Raw genomic sequence first — 22201 nt, forward strand, 5'->3', positions numbered from 1 at the left:
CTTCCTCACTTGTGAGCAAACCCTCCTGCCCTCCGTGGTTCAGTGCAGTTACGTAAGCATTTGCTGACCAGCAGAAATCCACATACTATGCTGGACTCAGTTCTCACTTCAAACGCCTTTGCTCTTTTCATGGTACTCTCAGTGACGGGCCTACTTCTGACCCTGCTTCGGCCATACAATGAGAACGAAGGTTGGGGGCGCACACACAGCTGGTATACTTAGGAATCTACCCTCCATAAAGACGGCACGAATAAGGCCGACTGGGTCCTGGATCTGATGCCTACTCTACCTGACAATAAGCTCCATGCATGCACGTCTCCATTTATTCCTGGCTCACCGTTCTCCCTGCATGCACTGCTTCGGGACAGGCACTGCTCTGTGCCACCCGAGAGCCGAATGGCTTATTCTGCATCATTTCCCAAGGGAACAAGCACTAGCGCAGGCCACACTGAAGGATGACGAGTGAATGAATCCAATCTAACTTGTATTTTCTTTGGGCTAAAACGCAGCCTGACAAAAACTTGTCTCTGAAGACACCTGCCTTCTCTTCTGAGGCCCCCACCTCCACCTCTTTGTCTTGGCTTCAATGTGTGACCCAGGAAACAAAAAGCAGTTTAGAATTACACGGGAGGAAAGGACACACAGAAATGCAGAACATTAACCTTTTCCCGTGATTGCTTTTAACACACCGGGTGTCTACAAACCTGGGGAAATCAGGAAGAAATTAGCTCAAAATGTAGACAATACTACTTTTTTTTTTTTTTTTTAAATAAAAGTGCCTTCTTATCTTTAAAATCTGGAGATGGCATACCTTCTTCCTTCTCGAGAAGCAATTCAAAAGCACCCATGCTGTGCCCCACCCCGTCCTGGGCAGCCCTTTCTTCTCTGCTGGTTGACTAGCCCCACGGACTCTGCCCACTTGTGCATGCTGGTGGCAGCGGCTGCGGCTGCGGTAGCGTAGCTAGCAAAGACTTACACACCCGCACCTCCAAACGCTGGGGCTTCAGAGGCCAGCACTCTGTTAATTTTGCCTCAGTGCCAGCCTTGCTCTCTCAGAGGTCTGGAGGCTGTACTAGCCGAGACAAGAGAGGCTCTTCATGAACACTGCTCTGCTCTCTGACGATGACCAGAAACAATCAGACAAAATGAACAAAGGGATTACAAATTAATCGGCTCTCGCTGGCTCCTCTGCAAAGATATGATTACAAGCCCGGGATTTGCAAGAGACCTACATTCCTCATTAATCTCAACTATCGCTTCCATCACTGCGGGCTTTTTTTTTTAAGCTTCTTTTTTTTTTTCTTTTAAAGGCAGGGAATGAAGAGAGTGAGCCAGCTATGCTCTTTCTTTGCTCAGCAGTAACTAAAAAATATGTCCTTAACATTTCAAACAGCAGATCGTCCCTGTACTGTAACCAGTAAAGCGTGGAGGTGAAACAGCACCAGAGTCCTTTATGTCTCCGTTGGGCTAAGTTAATGAATTTGAGCACGGATAACCTTAACCCATAGCTCCTTCAGAGAGGAAGCATATGACGCTCCGGAACAACTGCAGGCTCCAAGAGGCTCCAGGCCCTTTATAATCCACTCCCTTCCATGCAGTGGATTCAGCAACAGGCGGTGAACACTCTAAATGCCTTGCGTGCGCCTCTACCCTGGGGCCATCTGGAGCTGGAGCCTCAGAAGAGAACAGGTTCCGGCACCTTCCTCTTTCCAGACATGTCTACAAACTCCACTGGGCACAGGCTCAGCCAGTGACATTTCTGCTCCGGGAGGCATGACACACGCACCTACTGAGACAGGACAAATTCCACGACCTGTGGGAACCGGAGCATTTATACCTCTGCTTGGCACATTAAGCTTGGTGTGCAGGTCATGGTTCTGCATTCCCCTGGCTAAATCCCTTGGCAGAAGGCTGAGCCCAGGGCTTTGATAGGTAACTGGGCAAGATTTCTATAAAACTCAGTCAAGGGGGAGCCCACTTCTCAGATATCCACTTCTCAGGTTGGGGCTCTTACCTGGGTAGGGCACTCTTCCTTTGGTGACCAGCTCTGTGAGTAAGATTCCGAAAGACCACACGTCAGACTTGATTGTGAACCTTCCATACAGGGCTGCTTCAGGGGCTGTCCACTTAATGGGAAACTTGGCACCTGCAGAACAAAGACCTGGTTATTTCTGAGGTGGAGAGCCTGTGCCAGGTGAGGAGGGACGAGGGAAGTTATCTTCAGTGGACAGGTTGAGGGAGGAGGACAGGAAGGCGGAGGAAAAGGAATACATGGGTCTGAGAGGATGTATGCCCCAGGCCTGGCCTCTTGACTTAAACCAAATCACTTTAATTCAAAGGACCGGGCTTCAAAACCCTCAATATCTCAGCAAAGAGGGGAGCTGCCTTCTTGAACATGAATTCACAATCACACTGAATGGTATGGGCTTGGTCTGGAATGTGGTTCTTGACGTGTGATTTAGGAAACGTGTGTGTGTGTGTGTGTGTGTGTGTGTGTGTGTGTGTATGTGTGTGTGTGTGTGTGTGTGTGAGAGAGAGAGAGAGAGAGAGAGAGAGAGAGAGAGAGAGAGAGAGACTGAATAAGATCTCCATAGGCTCTTAGATTTGAATGCTTACTCATCAGGGAGTGGCACTACTTAGAAGGATTGTGGGTGTGGCCTTATTGATGGAAGTGTGTCACTGCGGGGGGGGGGGGGGGGGCTTTGAGGTTTCAGAAGCCCAAGCCCAGCCCAGTGGCCCTCTCTATTCCTGCCGCCTGAGGTCTGAATATAGAATTCTCAGCTACTTTTCTAGCCACCATGTCTACCTGCATGCCACCATGCTCCTCATCATGACAATGAACTAAACCTCTGAAACCATAAGCAAGCCCCAATTAAATATTTTCTTTATAGTTGTCATAGTCACGGTGTCCCTCACAGCAATAGAACACTAAGACCATATGTATTCAAAATAATGCTATGTTTTAATAAAACATACAGGATTTTAGATCCTGCTGTTCTCCTGTGCCCTCTGGTATCTAAAACTATAGACTGACCTTATGAGGTGCCACAAAGCTACAAAAGTTCCAGCTTCTCTAGGGCAGAGGTGAATGGATGTAGCATGCCTATTACAGTGAAATGGGCTGTATTTCCTCAGTTTCCTCCATGCTCCCTCCCCCAGAGCAATGATCACAGAGCAGCGATCCCATCAGTGGCTGATTTCTCTCCTCTCTCTCTCAGTAGCAGCCGTCTTCAGCCCTGCACAGTGTTTTATGCTGCACCGCATGCCACCTTCCTCCTGCCAGTCAGAGACGGTTCAACCGAAGGACTTGTAAGATACGGCTCGCTGTGATGATGGTCCTACGAATCTGACTTCTTAGGGTCAAGTGGCAAACATGCCAAAGGCAGTAGATTGCATCTTTAAAATGTCTCTCTGAGCTGTGGAGAATCCTCTTTTCTCCACATCTAAAGGAAAGGTGGGGGCCCGCCCTGCTCATCATGTTGCTAAAATGTGTGGACAGGGAAGATGGACCCAGCAGCCTGTGTTTTTACGGGAGGACCAGTAACTGTAAAGCAGCTCTGGACATTTCTTGAACAGACCACAGGAAGAACATAAGGATTTTGCATTAGCTATGCAAACAGAGATATGCTTAAGGCATGCTAATTATGCTTAGGAGCCCCTGGAAAGCATACAAAGGCTGATAAAAATCAGAATTTCCACAGCGTCATCTATGAAAAGTCACTGTGCAAAAGTAGCAAATGATTAAAATCTTTAAGTGATGGAGGTTTTCATAGCCAAACGTGATAAATTACAGCAATTACGTTTTTGTTTTAAATACAGCACACGATAACAACTTTAGCAAATATACCCTGGCATTTTCCAGCAATGCAGTTTTCTTCTCCATCTCTTTTATGCTAGTGTGATATCAAAATTGAAAAGAATCCTACGATTTCCCTCCATGATATCTCACGTTAGCACCGGAGCAGGCAAGCAGTTCTGCTCCTGAACATTATGTTTAAAGTCTATTTGCTTCCATCTTCTCCTAAGTGCTGGCAATTGCCTGCACGATCTGGGGTTCTCTGGGCAGTCATTTTGTTTTAAAGTTTCTTTCAAAGCATTCTTCAGATAGCTTTCTGTCCTTGGGCGTTCTGTCCACGCAGCGTGGACTCTTAGGCACTGGAGTCAGGGTGACAGTCTTCTTCAGTGTCAAGAGCAGACTGCCCTGGACCAAATATTAGTTCAAATTCTCTTATTTACAATAAATGAAGCCACATTAAAGTCATCCTAACTTAGACCATCTCCTTTGAAGTCTGACCATGTCTAAAGTATGACAGAACCATTTTACTCTGGTGTGTGATAAACTCCTGTTCCCTATCAGCAGGAAAAAAGCCCTCTGTGTTCCTTGGACTCATGTGATACTGGCTGAGTGCGGAGTCCTGGAAGTAAACTATGCACAATTTGGGTGGAGCTCTTTTGGTCTCCCTTCCTGGAGAGAGACTTCAGCTCCTGGTCTTCCTTGCTGCTACTGCCCATGCGCTGGGCTTAGCGATGTGGGCCACCACATCAGGCTTCCACTTGGATTTTCTCGAAGATTATGTTTATGATTTCCGGTTTTAAAAAGTAAATATATCACCCAGCTACACTACACTAGTCTGCTTTACTATTTTCTCATTTTATAGGAACAGTAAAGATAACAATAAGCAAACTTTTGCATAAAAGAACTAAGTCTGGGGGCTGGAGAGATGGCTCAGAGGTTAAGAGCATTGCCTGCTCTTCCAAAGGTCCTGAGTTCAATTCCCAGCAACCACATGGTGGCTCACAACCATCTGTAATGAGGCCTGGTGCCCTCTTCTGGACTGAAGAAAGAATACTGTATATACAATAAGCAAATAAATAAATATTTTGAAAAAAAAAAAGAACCAAGTCTATATAATCTAATGGATCTTTGACAGGACACCGATGGATCTGTAGGTATGAACTTTGAAGGATCAGAGGGACTTACACACATTCATTTTGCATTCTTTCTCTGCAAGAGACACACTTTCCACACCAAGCAACAGGTAGTTGGATGGGTTAAGAAAAAAAAAAAAAGAATGTCTTTTTCCAAATTCTTAGCCACTACCTTCAACAGAAACATAATAAGGCTTATTCTATTTGTGTGTGTCTGTACCACTAATGTGCTGGTGCCCTCTGAAGCCAGAGGAGGGCATGGAATCATGGAGGCTGAAAACAGAACTCAGGTCTTCAGTTAACTTAAATGTTGAACCATCTCTCCAGCCCCAACAGATTTTTTGTTTGTTTGCCTGTTTTCTGAGACAGGGCTTCTCTGTCTATCTCTGGCTGTCCAGATCACAATGGAGCCCAGACTGGTCTTGAACTCAGAGACTTGCCTGCCTCTGCTTCCATGTGGTAGGATTAAAGGTGTGTGCTACCACCTTCTGTTTTGCTTTTGTTTTCCCCAGAAATTTCTTTAAAGATAACATTTTCTTTTCCAAGGAAGCCAAAAGGTTCGATTCCAGCAATGACAAGCTACTAACAAAAAGAACTAATCCATGCTCACTTCCTGCTTGTCTCATTACTTCCGCTTCCTCCTGGCTTGGCTTCCTGCCTCCAGAGAGTACAAAGTTACTGGCCCAGAGTGTAGTTCTGAGGGAGGCTGTTAGTCAATTGCCTCTGCCTGGTGTCTCTGCAGACGGCTGTACAGGATGCACGGTGTGAAACCCGCGTCTGAGAATCCCGCGTCCAAGGCCATCTGCTAATGTCACCCAACAGTCCACAAGGCTCCGGGTACAAAAAGTGTCTAACTTGGGTCAAGTTAGAGAAGAACTGAAGAGACTTAGACGGAGGCAAGACAGAAGAAGTCGCATCCACTGCCACCCTGTGGCTAACCCCTGCTTTTCTGCCCTTGGCTACTTGCCCAAAGAACCTCCACCTCACCACTAACACTTGGACAGGTCCCCAGCTCCAGGCTGCCACAGCAACCTGGGTTTGGAGTTGTCACGGCTTAAAGTCTGATGAATGCATGGGCTGTCAGAAGTGTCACCTCTTGACAGCGGTGCTGCCCTGAGGGCTGGGTATGTCGTCTGGACGACTGTCTCCAGCTCAGAGCCTGGGATGTCTGTTGAACAGACGACTCCTGAGAGAACCAACCGGATCACAGAGAAGCTGGGCAGTGGATTAGGCGTCCAGCGCTCCCTCCCCCACTTCACGCTGACTAGCCATGGTTTCTTACAGGCAACTGATTTGGTCTCGTACCTCTGGGACATCTTCCCCTTGTTCCTGGTGTCAGCATCTGGATAGCTGTTTAAGGCCTGACAACTGCTAACTACAACAGAAAAGCACCTGCCACACACCAGTGAAAGTTAAAAACCCTTAAAGACAGGGTGCTCGGAGTGAATCTGGGATGGAGAGAGTGCCCCAGCTCTGCTTTGATAAGAACGTGGGGCCAGTTCACCAGATGCTGCTGCGACGGGCAGCGGTTTTATTAGCAGACAGACAGGGCACAAGAGGCTCGGAGTGGTCCAGTAAGGCAAAGTGGGCAGCAGTCATTTCCAGTTTCAGGGGTGCTCGCCCTTTTCATCTGAAGCGGGGTTGATAATCACCTATGCTTTAAGTCAGAGACAGGAAAGTGTGGGTTCTATTCAATTATCCAAGTTTGCCCGTAAGAACAACCACCCCCACCTCACCACTGCTGAAGTGGCCTGCTCGCTCCTTCCCACCATAAGCAGGTCTAGAGTTTCCCCACAGAGAGCACCCCATTCTCCTCAGGGCAGCAAATGCAGCCTCCTTCCTGCCTCTGTCTTTCGTTGGTCCCCAGTGTCCCCTGCTCCTTGCTTACGGTCTAACCAGTGTTGCAGAGCCCTGAGACCCGCGCGCAGAGCCCTGAGACCCGCGCTCTCCTTTCTGTTATTCCTTTGGAAATCTCCCTCTCTTGTTACCAATGTGGCCTGCTGTCTGTGGGAGGGGGTGGGTGCATTCAGATGTTTCTTATTTGGATTCTTGGGTCTTTGTTTCCAAATATCAACGTGACAAGGTTTCTAGGTGGTCCCGGATTTACAGGAAATACAGCAACTGTAGGCTGAGTTTGCCGTTCACTCAGTGTCTTATATCTCAGTGCATGTGAGATTGCTAGAGATTCCTGAAGTAGGCAGGAAATTTCAACAAATGACTGAGTTATAAGTTAATTCTCAATTCTTACTTTGCGATTCTATGACACAAACAGAATCCCCTCGGTTTGGTTCTGTGTTTTACCCTCCACCTTCTGGGGGTCGGTCACTATGTTGCCAGGCTTTGGAACAGAAAACCAAGGGTAGCTGGGACATTTTCCCTTCTTGCTATTTCTCGATCTAATTCATCATCTTGCTGTTGATGTAGCCTCTTGCTTTGCTCTTTGGCATGGTTCTCAAAACCGCTCTCTCCTGCTTAAACTCACCGCCAAAGCCAGACTCCAGCCACCACGTCTGCTAAGCCCTCTTGCCCTGGTACCGAGCCTCAGCTGAGAGCCCTTCCGGTTAAATCCTTTTAAACTACAGCTTTCAGTCCCACCTTCTTTCACCACACAGGAGGTCCCTGCTGAACTGAATCAAAATCCACCATCTGGTCCCCAGGACCCACGTATCTCTTCAACTCTGGTTCTCCCCATTGCAAGCATACATTTAATCCAGTTCAGTTTGCTTGGCCTTTCTGTAACAGGTACCCCACACCTGTCGTGATTACACTTCCTTCTGTTGTATTAGCTGGCTTCAAATGCTATCTTTCCTTCCATCCACTTGCCTAGCGACAACATCCTCTTTCCACCCTTCCTGAATCTTTTGGGATGAGCCTGGTCAGAAGCAACAATGTAAGGCTGGGCAACACGACTCCTAGCATCACTGAACAGATCATGGGTACTTGCTAAGGGTGCCATGTGTCTGACACATGAATCACATGTGTAAAGGATGGAAGTGGGATCTGGGTGGAAGGGGCCTGGCTCCAGAGGCAGAGCACTCTGGCACTGTGTGGCGCTCTGCCTGGAGTGTGTAGCTCTTAGCACAAAGCTGATCTTCTAAGGATGGCATAGTCTGCACTCACACTGTTCTCCAGTACTTTCACTAACCCTGTTAGACCACAGCTGTTGAACAGATGTGCTAACAGAAAAAAAAAAAGACCATTGTGAGCAGTGATTCATCCAACACCCAATGGCCAAAGATGCTATCTTCTTAGACAGAGCCTTTTAAAGACCACAGAGAAAGCACTGACATTGCAGCTACAGTGTTTCACTGCTGGTCCACGCTGGGAACGCACTCACTAACACAATACTCTCAGCCTACCTGACTCAGTGCTCTCAGCTCTAAGAGAAAGCTGGAAGACTGGCCAGACTGACAACAGGATGGCCCATGCCAACTCCAGGTCACAGACTAGCTGAAGGAACTGCTGCATGCCAAGTGGCCAGTCAGGAAGCCTGCCTTCCACTCCTGCCTCAGACAGAACAGGGTCTTGACTTGGCTGCTTCAAGACGATGACAGTGGTGTTTTAAGGCTCACGCCACACTGCAGATACCTTTTCTCCTGAGTCACCCTTCTGCAGGAAGGGAAAGGAAGAGTCGGGAAACCGAGAGAATGCTCTGAAGTGATAGTGGCAGCAAACTCAATGATGGGCTGAGCCGGGACTGAGCGAGCCAGTCTATTTAGAAGGGCAAAAAAGGCCATTCAGAAAGAAGCTTCAATAGATATTAATGAAATTGTTATAGAGTCAATTTAATGGAAGAAAAAAAAAAGAAGCTTCGGAGTCAGGCAGATCTGGACTCTCAGCCCTACAGCCCAAGTCAGGCTTTGGTCTGTAGCATGGGATGGAGTAGGTATAAAGGGGGCAGTGTCTGGAGCCTGGGCACAGCTAAGAGAGCGCAGCTACCCCTGTGTTTGGATGGATGAGCATGGCACTCAGCTGCACTGACAAAGGCCCTCAGCATCGGCGACCCTCGAGACTCCACGAGAGGAAGAAGATGAAGAACACCCCCACATTCATCCATCAACCACTGAGAATTTCCCGAGTGTCCACTCGGTCCCCAAGCACAGTGGGAGGCGCGCTGAGGTCTTCAGGAGTAGGGCACCGCCTGTAGGAGTTTTCTAGACAGCTGAAGGAATACGGCTCCTAGTTTAAACTTACAGAGAGCTAAAAGGTGGCACTGGCTTGAAGAAGATGGCTCAGGAGGTGAAGTGAACTGAGGATGAGGATGGCGGAGAGGCGGCAACAGAGCAGGGATGCAGTGTGACCCGTGGCTTTCCCAGCACAAGCCTGAGGCGCCACCACACGTCACTAGCACTGGCTGTTTCTAGTGCCAACTCCACTGCATGGTCTCAGGGAGAGCATCTCCTCCAGCTAAAGAACAGGGCCAGTGGAGGAAGTACAGCCAGTGCAGGGCAAAGGATGCCAGATCGACCCCGTACAACATGGTCTGCGCCCAACGACATTTCCTAGGAGGAGGAGCATCAGCTTCAACAACACATCCTGCTTTTCTAAACCAAAAAGCCATCTGAAGCCTGTTTAACGATGAAGCCACAAACTTCGCAAATCAATACATACAATATTAAGTAACGCGTAGGCCTCTGGCTGTAAAGTCACCCTGCCAGTAACAGGAAGCTGACTCCATGAGGGAGAAAGCAAGGAGAGTGAGCCAGGACATCCCGTGTTAGGACCCAGCCTGGAACTCTGTGCTGATTCAAATACAGCAATAATTTCAAACCTGGAGAAACTTGGCAGAAGAAAACTCGCAATTCTCACACCAGGCCAAGGGGTGACATGCAAATTGCTCAAATGCCTCTGCAGTAATAAACGGCGTGTTTCCAGTTACCCCGGTAACATATCTGCTAAAATGTCCACTTTAAGCTTGTAAGAGCTCAGCATCACGTTTTTAGAATAAGAATAAATGAAAACCCAGGGGCACAATGGATTGGTATATTATTATTACATTATTATCCCCTTCGAAGTTTCATCATGCCAATGGGTAGGGAGTCTGACAAGGTGACGAGGATTAAGGAAGAGTCCTGTCTCACCAGGGACATTGGGAGAAGAGGGAAAAGTGAAACCAAGAGAGCCAAGGGCCAGGAGCTGGGCCTGAGCATGCTGCAAAGCAATGGGCTGATTAATCAGGCACAGATCCGAGGTCTGGTTGGAATAAACCCATGGCAAAAACCATGTAGGCTGAAACAGAGAGCAAACTCCCGGGAAAGCTGAACAGCGAGCAGAGGTAGAGAGGAATCTTGGCGGGCCCATCACTAGGCTAAGAATGTAGTGGAGCACAGATTTAGCCACCTTCAGAGGGGCCCAGGCCACGCCAGGCTACGCCAAGCCACGCCGGGCCACACCGGCCACACCGGGCTAGGCAGTGTGGACAGCAATGGTTTGGGGACACAGCCTGGGACAGGATCATCATGCTGGCCTGGTTGTGAGTCTAGGAAGAAGCCCAGGAAGAGGGGAGGCATGGGAGGAAAGCACAACTTCAGGTGGCTTTTAAAACTCCCCTGCTTTCCATCTGGCAGTCTATGCCTTTGGGACCCAAGGGAGACCAGTGTGCTGGGCCCAGCACCCTCCTTCAGTAAGGAGAAAAAGGCTTGACGCTGCAGGCAGTCTGCACGTGCCCCGACTGTCCCCAGTTATCCAGATGATGCAAACAAGGTCCCTTCTGCCAGCAGAGCACAATAAGGAAGCCAAAAGACATTTCTGATGTTTGATGGCAGCCTGCGGTTCCTATTTACACACTTTAAAATCACAGAGGGTGGCCATCTGCTCCCTTACTGATGATCACCCAGGAACATGGGCTGCGCAGACCAAGGACTTGCTCCTGACCATTCACAAACAACTGCCCGGCAGCCCTGCCCAGAACAGCACAAAGGGAAGGGAGATGCCCTTGTTAGAACGAGGCGGGGCTACCCTAGGTTGGGCAGATAGAGGGAGGTGCTCAGAGAGCCGGCTCTGGTGACCTGTGCTGGCGTCAGGCCCATCTGCATTCTCTGGGCCAACTCCGAGAGCTGTCTAAGGATGTGATTGGCAGAAATCAGTTCTCCCCCACTCCGCAAGCATTTTTAATCTTAAAAGGAACTGGGGAGAAAAGGATGATTTAAAGTCCCCTTTCTTTCATTTCCTCCGGCTTTCAACGCATTTTTGCTAGGAGGGAACGACGCTCCCAACAGTTCTCTGTCTCCTTTCCCAGCATCCGACCTGCTCCCCTGACTACTAATCTGGGCTGAAGCTTCAGCAGATAAACAAAGCAGACCCTCCCAGGAAGGCTGGTGGAAGAAGCCTACAGACTGAGGAGGCAGAATACAAATGAAGGCGACTCCTGCCTGCTGACAGAGGTGTGCCAAACTCTGCTCAGGAAGGCTCATGGAGGCAGCTTGGCTCGGTTCTGCTCACCAGGATCAGCACATGGCCTCTGGCAGCTCTGGGGGATGATAAACTGCCCACGTGGGCTTGGGGGTGGTGTGGCCTGGTCATTTCACTGTGGCTTTTCATGGCTCGGCTGGAGGACAAGTGAGTTTTCTGCCTAGTGTTCGAAAACAATGGCTTGCATCAGGAGGAGGTTTGCTTTTTGTTACCAGATGATCCACTTTTCCAGCAAGGGAAGAATTAAACTCAACAATTAACAGGGCTCTGAGCCCTCCCCACCGCCTCTCTCTGCTGACATTTGCTGTTCAGGTCACAGCACACAGTGTGGGGATGGCGATGCTGTTGTTGACAGAGAACAAGGAATTCACAGGCTGAAGGGAGCAGAGGGAGGGCATCTCATGGTGGGATCAGCCTTGATCTGCCACTGGATTACAGGGGCCTCTCACGCAGCTGATTAATAATTCTGCAGGAGCTCTTGAGCTGGAACGCGGGAGCCCGAGTCTAATAATCCCCAGTCATTGTAACAAAGGAAGGACAGGAATTGAAATCACGGTTCTGCATTGTGAAACTGGAAACCTAAAAGAAACAGGGACCCAGTCGTTCCTGGCTGTGTTTGTCAACCTAGTTGCCTGCTTGTTTGTGCTAAATGGCTACTGTGCTTTTTGAATCCAAAATCTGATTATATTTAATTAGCATGGGCATCTGGGATTTCTAATACACAGAGAGTTATTAAAGTAACAAATCTTTCTAAAATATGTTCTCCAAGAAAGAATGTGTTAATTTATGCAGTAACAATTCTTAACGTGAAATAATGAACATGAAAACTGTAACAATTATGAATTCTTTGTAGTCTAATTTATATGTGAATTTTACTCCAGACAATAATCTATTCAATTTAAATTCTCAATACTGGGAGTATTTGAACAGACACATTTTTCTTCTCCTACTTAATACACAAAACCCAATGGTCTTGTCCAAAGTTCTCAATGCCCCTGTTTTGTTCATATAGTCCACAGACTCAAAGACGACACTGTCTTGACATCTACTTCCTAGGTGATCATCTGGTTACTGTTTTAGAACAAACCAACCGGCCAACCAAAGTCACAGAGAAACCCTATGCTGATGTTCTTCATGTGGACTCAAATGTCGGAGGAGTCTTGGCAGGAGGCAGGTCCAGTGCATCATGGGTTGAATGTACTGTCTGTGTGTGGGCATGCTGAGTACGGCTATTTGCATCTACAGAGTCAACTGCACAACTACGGTTGTCAATGCTACTGCCAACTGCACCAAGTCCTTCGTGGTAGGTGCTTCCTGTCTATTCCCAGACTGTGCTGACAATTCTACCTGTTTTCAAAAGAAGATGGGCTCAGGGTAACTTATCCAAGGTTCCAGAGCAGATCAGAAGTGATGCCAGGATTCATACTATGATAACATGACTTCATAGGGCGTGCTCTTAGCTGGCTCAGGCCTTGCCAGCTTTTGGGAGCGAAGCAGGGAACACGAAGAAAGAAGGAAAGAGGACTGGGGAAGGGAAGTGTTGTGGGGGAAGGATGAGAAGTAAGGAGACCAGATAGCTTCTGTCGTTTCTACCCGAACAGTTACATGACAGGTGGCTCAGAGGTGAGGACACAGGGGCTCAGAGAAGCCTAAGACCCGGTCGAAGGTAGAGTTAGCATCTAACACAGGCCCACCCAGATTCCCCAAAGACAAGTGCATAGTGTGCCGCCAATGCCAACGGAACAGCTCACCCTTTCTGGGGGTTCTTGCAGCAATTACAGCACTTGATTTCCTGGAAGCCCTGTGTACACTGTTAGTGAGCAGAAAAACATGTTTGAGAAGAGTGAGGAGGAGGTGACCACAGCTGTTTCCACTGCTACACACCAATGGTGACACTGTGTGTGCTCTGTGTTCAAGAGGCCAGCATCCCCACAAAGGAGCAGCAAGACCTGTTTTAGTGATGTCCGGAAGTGCTGCCCAGGTCCATGAATGTAAGCATCCATGTGCAGGTGTGCTGATGTGTGACGCTGCTGAGCATGTCCACCTGACATCAAACACGACAAGCTTGTGTGTGTATGTGTGTGTGTGTGTGTGTGTGTGTGTGTGTGTGTGTGTGTGTATGTGTGTGTGTGTGTGTATGGATAAAAAAAAACATGTATGCCTGGATCTTGGGGTCATGGATAGTTCTGGTCTTTGCTTTTTTGTTTTTGTTTTTGAGATAGTCTTTATACATAGCCCTGGCTGTCCTGGAACTCACTATGTATGTAAGGTTGGCCTCAAACTCAGAGAGTTTTTCCTGCCTCTGTCTTCCTAGTGTTGGGATGCTGGGATGAAAGGTGTGCACCATCACAGCCAACCATGGAGAGGTCCTAACAGGAGGAGAGGATGAAGGTCTGTACAAGACACTGGGATGGCAGAGGCTAGTTGAGTGGCAGTTAAGTTCAGAACAGATGGTCTTGTGGGACACATGGACGGAACCAGAATGCTGACTGTCTAGATAAAACAGACTGGCTTAGGTGATAAATGCTTAGGTACACACACACACACACACACACAAACACACACACACACACTGCCATATTTATCTGTCTGTCTATTATCCATTTGTCTGTGTGTGTGCATGTGTGTGCATATATGTGTGTGTGTGTATGTATGGTCTTACAAGTTCCTTTCTTTTATTGATTACTGTTTTTCTCCTTAAAGTATTGTTTAATAAAAATCTTTTCTATGGAAAACATGTCAATCGCTGAGAGTTAAGGTTATAAAATAATTCTTCGTATTTACCACCCTCAAAGCATTTTTATATATTGCTTGCTTCATTCTCATACTACTCATGTGAGGTGGTTACTATGGTTACTATTACTATTTTACAGAGGACAAAAAGGAGGCTCAAACGGTAGCTGCTGGTTTGCTTGAGGATATCTGCTCGTCAGTGACAGAGGTGGCTTAATCCTGGGGGTGCTGACTTCTAACCCATGTAAGTGATACACCTTCATTGCCCTTTAAATCTGTGAGGCAGTAACTGCCACTGCCAGTCTAGGCCTGCCACGACCAGCCTTTCCAACAGGGCAACCACCCGGGAGATGGGGGTGGGTGTTTCCTACCCAGCAGCCTCATCTGTAATGGTCGCAGGTGCAATCAGCGCCACTGTTCCTGAGTACAGGGATGGGTCAGCTGTGGTGTGTGCTCAGTCCAGTGGAATATTAGTCTGCTGTGAGAAGCTAGGAACCGCCACAGGAAACAATAGCATTACGACATAGTCATGGAATGAGGGCAGACCAAACAGGATGTCATGGCTAGACGACGCTGTTCCTAGAAGTGATAGGTTACTGAAAAAAAAACGGGTCTGTGGAGTCCCACTCCAGGAATTCCCACACAGGCAGAATGAATCCGCAGTGACAGAAAACAGAGCCCTCTCTGGGGGGCTGGAATGAAATAGCCTCCATAGTCAGGTCTATCTTCCTCTATGAGGGGGCTTCAGGACTACGTACACATGCAAAAATAGAGTCAATTGCATGCCAGATTTGTTCATTTTACTGGATAATGTAAATTAAAAAAAAATCACGTCCACAAGAGCAAGTCACCGCTAAACACAAGCCAGGTCTACCTGAGTGTGCGAGGTTCAAGTCAACATTAGCAAGTCCTCAGCAGCTTGAGAGCTTGGAAGAAAAAGTCTGTGGAGAATTCTCATTTTCTGTGAGAAGGAACAGATGGCCCAGGGGCTGTGACAGGGGAGAGAGAGGTGTGTCTCCCTGCCCTGGGCCCAGGTGGGGGCTGTGGTAACTTCTGGAAGGATCCAGGGAACAGGGAGAGGGAGGTGCCTGTCAGCGGAGCCCTGGGGAGGTGAGAGCTAGAGCACCTAGCTATGGCAGTGGCGCAGGTGAGGAAGCCCCAGCGGGCCTCTCTGGGTTTAGACGCGCCAGCACAGTAAATCCCAACTCAAGCTCATGCTCCCTCTCTGAAGTTAAGACGCCCAGATGTCCTCTCATTGCTGCTGCTGCCAGCTCTGCCCTAACCATCACCCACCGCTCTTCCTTTGCCCTGCACGGTAACTGGGTCTTTCCAGGGCGGCGGAAACCTACCCATTTGTTTATTCTCCTGAAGTCCTGTCCTGTGTAAGGCAAAACAAAAGGGGTAATCAGTGACATTACGGTTCCCACCAGCGGGAGCTGGGTGAAACTGCAAAGACAGAGCTGGTAAGACGCATCTTCAAAAAAGCAGTCCGCCCACAGAAGAATAAGACGGTTTGCCCCGGGCCCCGGTCAGTGGATGTTATTGTTGGGCTTCACTGGCTGACTCTGATGCTCCTGAGTTTCTCCTCATGCTAGCCCCCGGCCCTTATGTGCCCTTAGGCTTCCTCTATCGTGTTCTCCCTCCTTTCTTTTTTCAAGTCAGAGTCCTGTTATTTTGCCCGGGCCAGTCTCTAATTCCTGGGTGAAGAGACCTTTCCTCCTCAGCCTCAGGAGCAGCGGAGACTACGCAGGTACAAGCCTTTGCTGTGGCCTGGGTGTCTTCACAATGGCTTTCAGCCAAGTTCCTTTTCAAATACCTGACATGGATTATTTTGGAGACTCTAGATGGACAGAATGTAGTGCTGAGCTTCTGACTAAACAGAAACTGGTTCTAACTGTGAGATGTCCAAGTAACTATGAGGAATGCCTGATGATTCTAGTTGCTTCTAGAATACTGCCAGGGGAGGATTATGGTCATGGCTGCTGCGCCTGGTCTTGAGCCTCTCTTTGACAGCAGGCTCTGCTCAGGAGCCAGAGTAGGTGGGTGGTGAGTGTGGGCTCGTAGGAGGCAACGTCCCAGGCAAGACCCGGAACAGAGTCCCACACTGCAGGGGTGCCCGTGCCCGGTGCTGTCACACCTTGCTGCCTGGCGTGTCGGTGCATCGTGACAGACACTTCAGAGCACCCTGAGACGGGGAACTCACAACTGTTTTGCAAACAATTGTCATGCACGGTCCTAAAATAGCTACATTTGGCACGTGTCTCAGAACACCGCCTGCACTCCCATAATCAAGATGCGGCACGGCTGTGGCCTGCGGGTGACATAAAACCCAACTTGCAAATATTATTAGGCACATGGACCAGCTGTCTCGAGGAGCTGATTAATCCCCGGCAGGAACGTCGGCATGCAGCACACATGCCATCTGCAGAATACATTGGCAAATACATGCCGGACCTTTCTATCCGGTGGAAAGGCCAGGGCCGGTCAGACCCAGTGGAGGAGTTATAGGAACAGCTGGGCTATCTAAGGCTGGAAAATGAGACTCTCTCTAGTCCCCCGACACATGTGAGCTAGAGAGGTTGCCCCTTAGGGCTTTTTCCATTAAAAAAAAAAAAGAGGGGGAAACGGAACTTATGACTAATTCTCTCCATTTTTACACTCTGCTCTTGGTGAGAGACAGTAGGCAGAGTTCAAGAGCATGCCTGTTCCAAATCCTGCTCTTCCACGTGTGAGCTGCGTGACCTCTGTACAAATGCCTCTGCTAACTTTCTGAGTCTGTTTCCTCTCCCTTGAAAGTCCTGCAGTTCCAGCTCCTCACATTCCCTGGCCCTTCCTTGTTCTCTGCTTCAAGGCAGTGTGGACTGTCCGTATCTCCTTCCATATTCCAGTTGATCTAATCCTCACCTATCCCTCCCCAGTGCCCAGTCTGGAAAAGGAAAGAAAGAGGAAATCATGTCCAAAGAGGTAAGGATAGAGTCTGTTGGGAAATAGAGTCAAGGAGATGCTAAATCAAGGATTAAGGCTAGTCCTCGGAGAGGAGTTCAGACAGTGGCTGGGATGTGATGGGGGAGGCAGGGCAGAAAGGCAGCCCTGATGGGGAAGGGTAGGAAGGGAGAGAGCCCTGGATGGGTTCCAGAGCAGAAACTGGCATGAGAGGTGCCAGTCACCTAAGGCTGCAGTTTTGGGTACCTTACTGAACGACGCATGACTTCCACACCCAAGCCCTTCCAGCAGTACCTCTGTTAGCATCTGTGGCTCCTGGCCCGGCCACCTTCTCACTTAGGGATGGATCAAGGGTGCTAACCACAGACTTCGCAGAGTCCAAGGTCTGGTTAAGAATGAGAAAACAGCCTTGCAGGGCTCCTCCTGCCACTGAGACTTTCTCACACACAGAAGAACGTTCCTGGCTTCTGCTGGAGCCATTTCCTAAGTTTAATCTTCAGGGTGTCCTTTTCTAAATCAAGAATTCAGGCTGTCAACCTTCACTTATTCTAGGGCTCTGCTCACATTCACTCAGGGCCACTTGGTATCCCATGCCACAAACTCATGCCTGCATGTCACCAAACTCACGCCTGCATGTCACCAAACTCACACCTGCATGTCACCAAACTCATGTCTGCGTGTCACCAAACTCATGTCTGCGTGTCACCAAACTCATGTCTGCATTGCCCTCTTAGAGACACAGTCCTCTTTTGTGTCCCTCCGCCCGGCTCTGGGTGTGTCTGTGTACATGCTCCCACTCCACGTGACCCTGAGGCGGCTTGCTGTGTGGGTATAAGGCTCCAGGACAAGACATGTCACGGTGGAGGAATTCAAATAGCTGAGCTGTTTGCCCAACATGGAGTAGTATGCCCAACATTTGGGCAGTATCTGTAACTCGGCAGGGGCTCGGTTTGACATTTCCCTTATCACTCATCAGACTTCTGTTCCGAGTCAAAGAAAAGAAGGGAAGAACTGGCATTAAGAAAAAAAAAAAAAAAAGGAAAGAGAACTAGGAAGAGAATGCTCTAGAAAGGAGTGGAATGGCTACTATTCATTCTGAAAGCGCCACCTTACAGTATATTCCAGTTACTGCGCAGAGTGGCTCAGGTGCCTCGGCTTTGGCCGAGTGAACCTCACCAGTGAGCCTCACCCTCTGCTGAGTCCTGGCATCAAATGCACGGAAGCCGTTGCAGTTGCTAGCTCCTCACTTAGTCCCACACCTGGACATGCAAGCAATCAGCAAGGTGGAAACCACCCTCAAGAATTCTGTCCTTGCGTCTGCAGCTCTACTAACTCACAGTCACCCGGGTGGGGAAGCTTTGGGTTCGGTGTGCTTTACACAAAGACTGTCCATGAATTTTTGCAGGGCTGGGTGGAGGCGGACAAAGAAAGCAAGCAGGGCTTTTCAAGGAACTCCACCGTCCAGTTCCTCCAGACCATCTCTTTCCCCTTCACGCTTTGCTCTGCTCAGGCTGGCCTGCAGAGTGAGGTCAGGATTGGAATCCATGGGCCTCTGCAGGCTCCCTACGAGGAGGTGCCCTCAGTGGGATGCTCCCTCCTCCTGCTGCCTTGCAAAACTTAAGCCTTTGCTGCCCTGACATTAGCCCTCAGGCGTCATAGCGCTCTCGGACTCTGAAAACCTGCCTGTTCCACGGTAAAAGACGGCGATTAAAGGCTCTCCTTGGAGCGTTACTTGCTCTCTGCTGGGACATGACTGACTGGGAACGATCTAGAACCTGGCCTCCCAGACTCCTCTTTCTCCAAAACCAGAGCGCTCTGATCAAGGGGATCAGATACTTCCAAGGCAGGTGGGTGTACCGTGGGCATAGACACCCGCTCACCAACCAGTGCTGCACCCATCTACGGTCCACTAGTCCCCCACCTGAGAACTGCCATACTCCTGCCAGACCAGAAGGGAAGAAAAGGGCAGCCGGAGGAAATGAAGGTGAGAGGAAGGGCGGTGCAGAGCAAAGACGCAATCACGCCTTTGTCACGGGCGCGCCCACCTTGTCTTGCTGTGTACTCATTGTCTTCAATCAAGCGAGCCAACCCGAAGTCAGCAATCTTGCAAATGAGTCCATTCCCCACCAGAATGTTTGCTGATCGCAGATCTCTGTGGATATAATTCATGCGCTCGATGTAAGCCATCCCGGCGGCAACCTGTGGAAATGCAGGGAAAGGGGTACAGCTATTACACCACAACCCCTCACGTGTCCATGCCCATACAGCGCGGTCTGAATCAAGGCACCCCATGACCCACCTGTGCTGCCATGTCGACAAGATTTGGCAATTTCAGAGCTCTCCCTTCACCGTCTTTTAAGAAATCAAGCAAACTCCCTATGAATGAAACAGAGCAATTTTAGTTTATGCAGAAAGGCAAAAATTCCTTGCGGGTTGCACTTGACTTCCTTAGTGTAAGTAAAAGGTAGTTGGATGGGACAAGGCCATCAACAGAAAAAGAAAGGTTTGTATAAAAACAAAGAAACAAACTCCAGGTTTTAAGTAGTAAGTGTTAGCATCTGAAAATAAACAGCAATTATTTTGTTTCTAAAGACAGAGTTTGGTAACAGGAGAACAGCATCTCCTTTTCGGTCACGGGAGGAGTCTGTGAAGAATCGAACCATCCTCTCATACCCCAGTCTTCCCTGCACAGGAGAGCGATGTGGACACAGACCGCCCAGGGGAGCACACTGAGGAGGCACGGCTGGACCAGTAGCACAGTGTTGCCAGGGAGTTAGCTGGGAGAGCCTATCCTCAGGCTCCATCTGCAGCAGGAACTCTGGAGTCAAGTCTCGGCACCTGCGGTTCCCTGGGCCCTCAAGGTGACTCAGTATAAGGAAGTTTTAGAATCACTGACTTCTTTTCAGGTTTTAAGGTGAGAATGTAGTGTCTGAGAAATGTGGGGCAGAGAGCTTCCTAATTAGATCACAGGCAGCCGAACCTCCGCTCAGATATCTGAGACAAACAGCCAGGGCTTCAGAGCCATGCTTGTGAGCTGCCTGAGGAGGCCCAGAGCTGACACCCAGACAGAGATAATCATCTGCAGGAGCTGGGGGCACATGATGGTCGTCAGTGGTTTTGGTTTTTTAATGCTTTAATCACAAAGCTATTTACAAAATAACCCTGGATCCAAAGGGCAAACAATCTGCCAGGAAAAAAAATTCCAATTATATTTTAAGAGAAAGTATGTAGAAAAGAAAAACTACACTAGTGTCTCCTAATGCACAATGCGCGGCCTTTTAAGGCTGTTTCTTGTTTGGCTCATTTATTTTTCCAAAACAAAGTGCTCTCTGGCTTCATCCCCAACAATGCTGGTCTGATTATAATGATGTACACATGCACACGTGTGCACCAACGCACGAATGTTCGGGGGGCGGGGAATGACTGCATGTCATTTCTTCACCTGACATTTAAAGAGAAAACTGGGGGAAAGATGTTGATGTGGAGCCTGAACTAACCCAGCAACCATCTGCTATTGATTATTTAGCCCTAAAAAGGAAAATTTAACAGAAGCCACTGATTCAAAATGGCAGCAGGTTTTGTAGCCCTCTACATTAGCTGCGGTATAAAATGGATGTTTTACTTATGAGGAAGAACACTCTTGATGAGTAACAGGCAAAAGGCACTGTGCTTCTCAAGACCCTTGGGGCAGACTCAAAGCTCCCCCTTTCCTAAGTGTTATCCCGAGTGAGCACGGTCGGCACCTCCTGATGGGAATCCCCGGTCCAAGTAGAGACTGGGGGCTGAGTAAACGGGCAGCCCCGTGGCTCTCTCTCAACAGTCCCTGCAACCTGCAAGCCAGCGCGAGGAAGGAGGCTGAGAGCGCTGGCCAACCTTTATTCATGTATTCTGTGACGATGTAAATGGGCTCCTCAGACACAACGGCATAGAGCTGCACCAGCTTGTCGTGCTTCAGCTTCTTCATGATCTGCGCTTCCTCCAGGAAGGACTCCGGAGACATTGTGCCCGGCTTAAGAGTCTTTATGGCTACTTTTGTGTTTCCATTCCAGGTACCTACAAAGAGCCCACAACAGGAAGTCAATCCAAGGATACTCTTTTCATGGGAAAAATAATTTTGATCAGCAACTATGTGCATAAAATTAGACTTTTAGGTTTAAAAACCTTAAATGGTTTTTACAAGCAAAGACAATCACAAAGGACTCTGTCATGTATTTCAACAGAAAAAAATGAGTTTACTTATAGTCTTTATAATTCACTAACTTTTCTCATTAGATAGACATCGCTCTTTTTATGGCTCATCCATATAACTGTGCATTTACACCACAAAGCTTTGGGCTCTTATTTCAGTGGTGAAAGTCTAGCATTCAGAATTGGCCTGGGTATCCAGTAGCTGTCCCCTAGATACCAGGAAAAGTCTGGAAGAAGTTAGATTAAATTCCATCATAGAGGGTGTGCTCCCATAGAAATATGGCCACACACCGAGGATGCTGGGAAATCGGTTTTAGGCTTTCAACTGTCTGCACTGGATGAGTCACCTGACAGAGTCCTTCAGCCATCATGCTAAATGTGCCCACAAGCACAGGCAAGGAACACACTGTCTCCTTGCCCATACTTCCCCAGGTAAGGTAAATTCCCCAGGCTTCTGGAGAGTCAGCCCAAAGAACAATGGCTTCTAGCAGGTGGACTGCAAAATCAGCAGTGAGAGAGAAGCATTTAAACACAGTGTTTAAATACTTCTTTAAAAAATCTAGTTAACCCAAAGGCGAGGCCTGGCTTATGGTCACCATCAGTTAGCTCATCTGTAAAATACAGGAATGGACTAGCTTTTCATTCTCTTTTGGTTCTCAAATAAAAAGACAAAATTCTGGCTTATTCCATTTTTAACTGACGACTTTGAAGAATAATTTTATAAAGGGAAAATAAAAATCTGCTAATTCAGATTATATTGCTTACAATCTGAAAGAAAATGTGGGTGCAAACCAAGACTGACTCAATGTAATTTGACTTTCAGATCTAAGGAGCCTGTATATTGAAACATTTATTATTCTGTTGAAACATACAATTACAATATGCATCCTACAGGGGGGAAAACCTATGAAAGAGCCAGTGGCTTAGGGGTTCAATTATCTCAGAAAATATCCGCCACCCAGTGTAAATGGGAACTTTGACAACTTTTAAATGGCCT

General features: G+C 48.3%; 1 protein-coding gene across 7 annotated transcripts in view; it reads right to left on the reverse strand.

Moving 5' to 3' along the window:
• The window catches only part of Fyn (FYN proto-oncogene, Src family tyrosine kinase), a 202159-nt gene that overhangs the window by 9233 nt on the left and 170725 nt on the right, over positions 1–22201 (reverse strand). For all 7 annotated transcript variants that reach the window (XM_085690452.2, XM_085690442.2, XM_085690450.2 and 4 more), the window contains 4 exons: positions 20890–21069; positions 19316–19392; positions 19062–19215; positions 2015–2146 (listed from right to left, as the gene is read on the reverse strand). In XM_085690452.2, coding sequence (XP_085546578.1) covers positions 2015–2146; positions 19062–19215; positions 19316–19392; positions 20890–21069 — 543 coding nt within the window. The remainder of the gene's footprint in view (positions 1–2014; positions 2147–19061; positions 19216–19315; positions 19393–20889; positions 21070–22201) is intronic.

Source organism: Myodes glareolus, chromosome 1, assembly GCF_982192425.1.
Source record: "Myodes glareolus chromosome 1, mMyoGla1.1, whole genome shotgun sequence".
Classification (NCBI taxonomy): Eukaryota; Metazoa; Chordata; class Mammalia; order Rodentia; family Cricetidae; genus Myodes; species Myodes glareolus.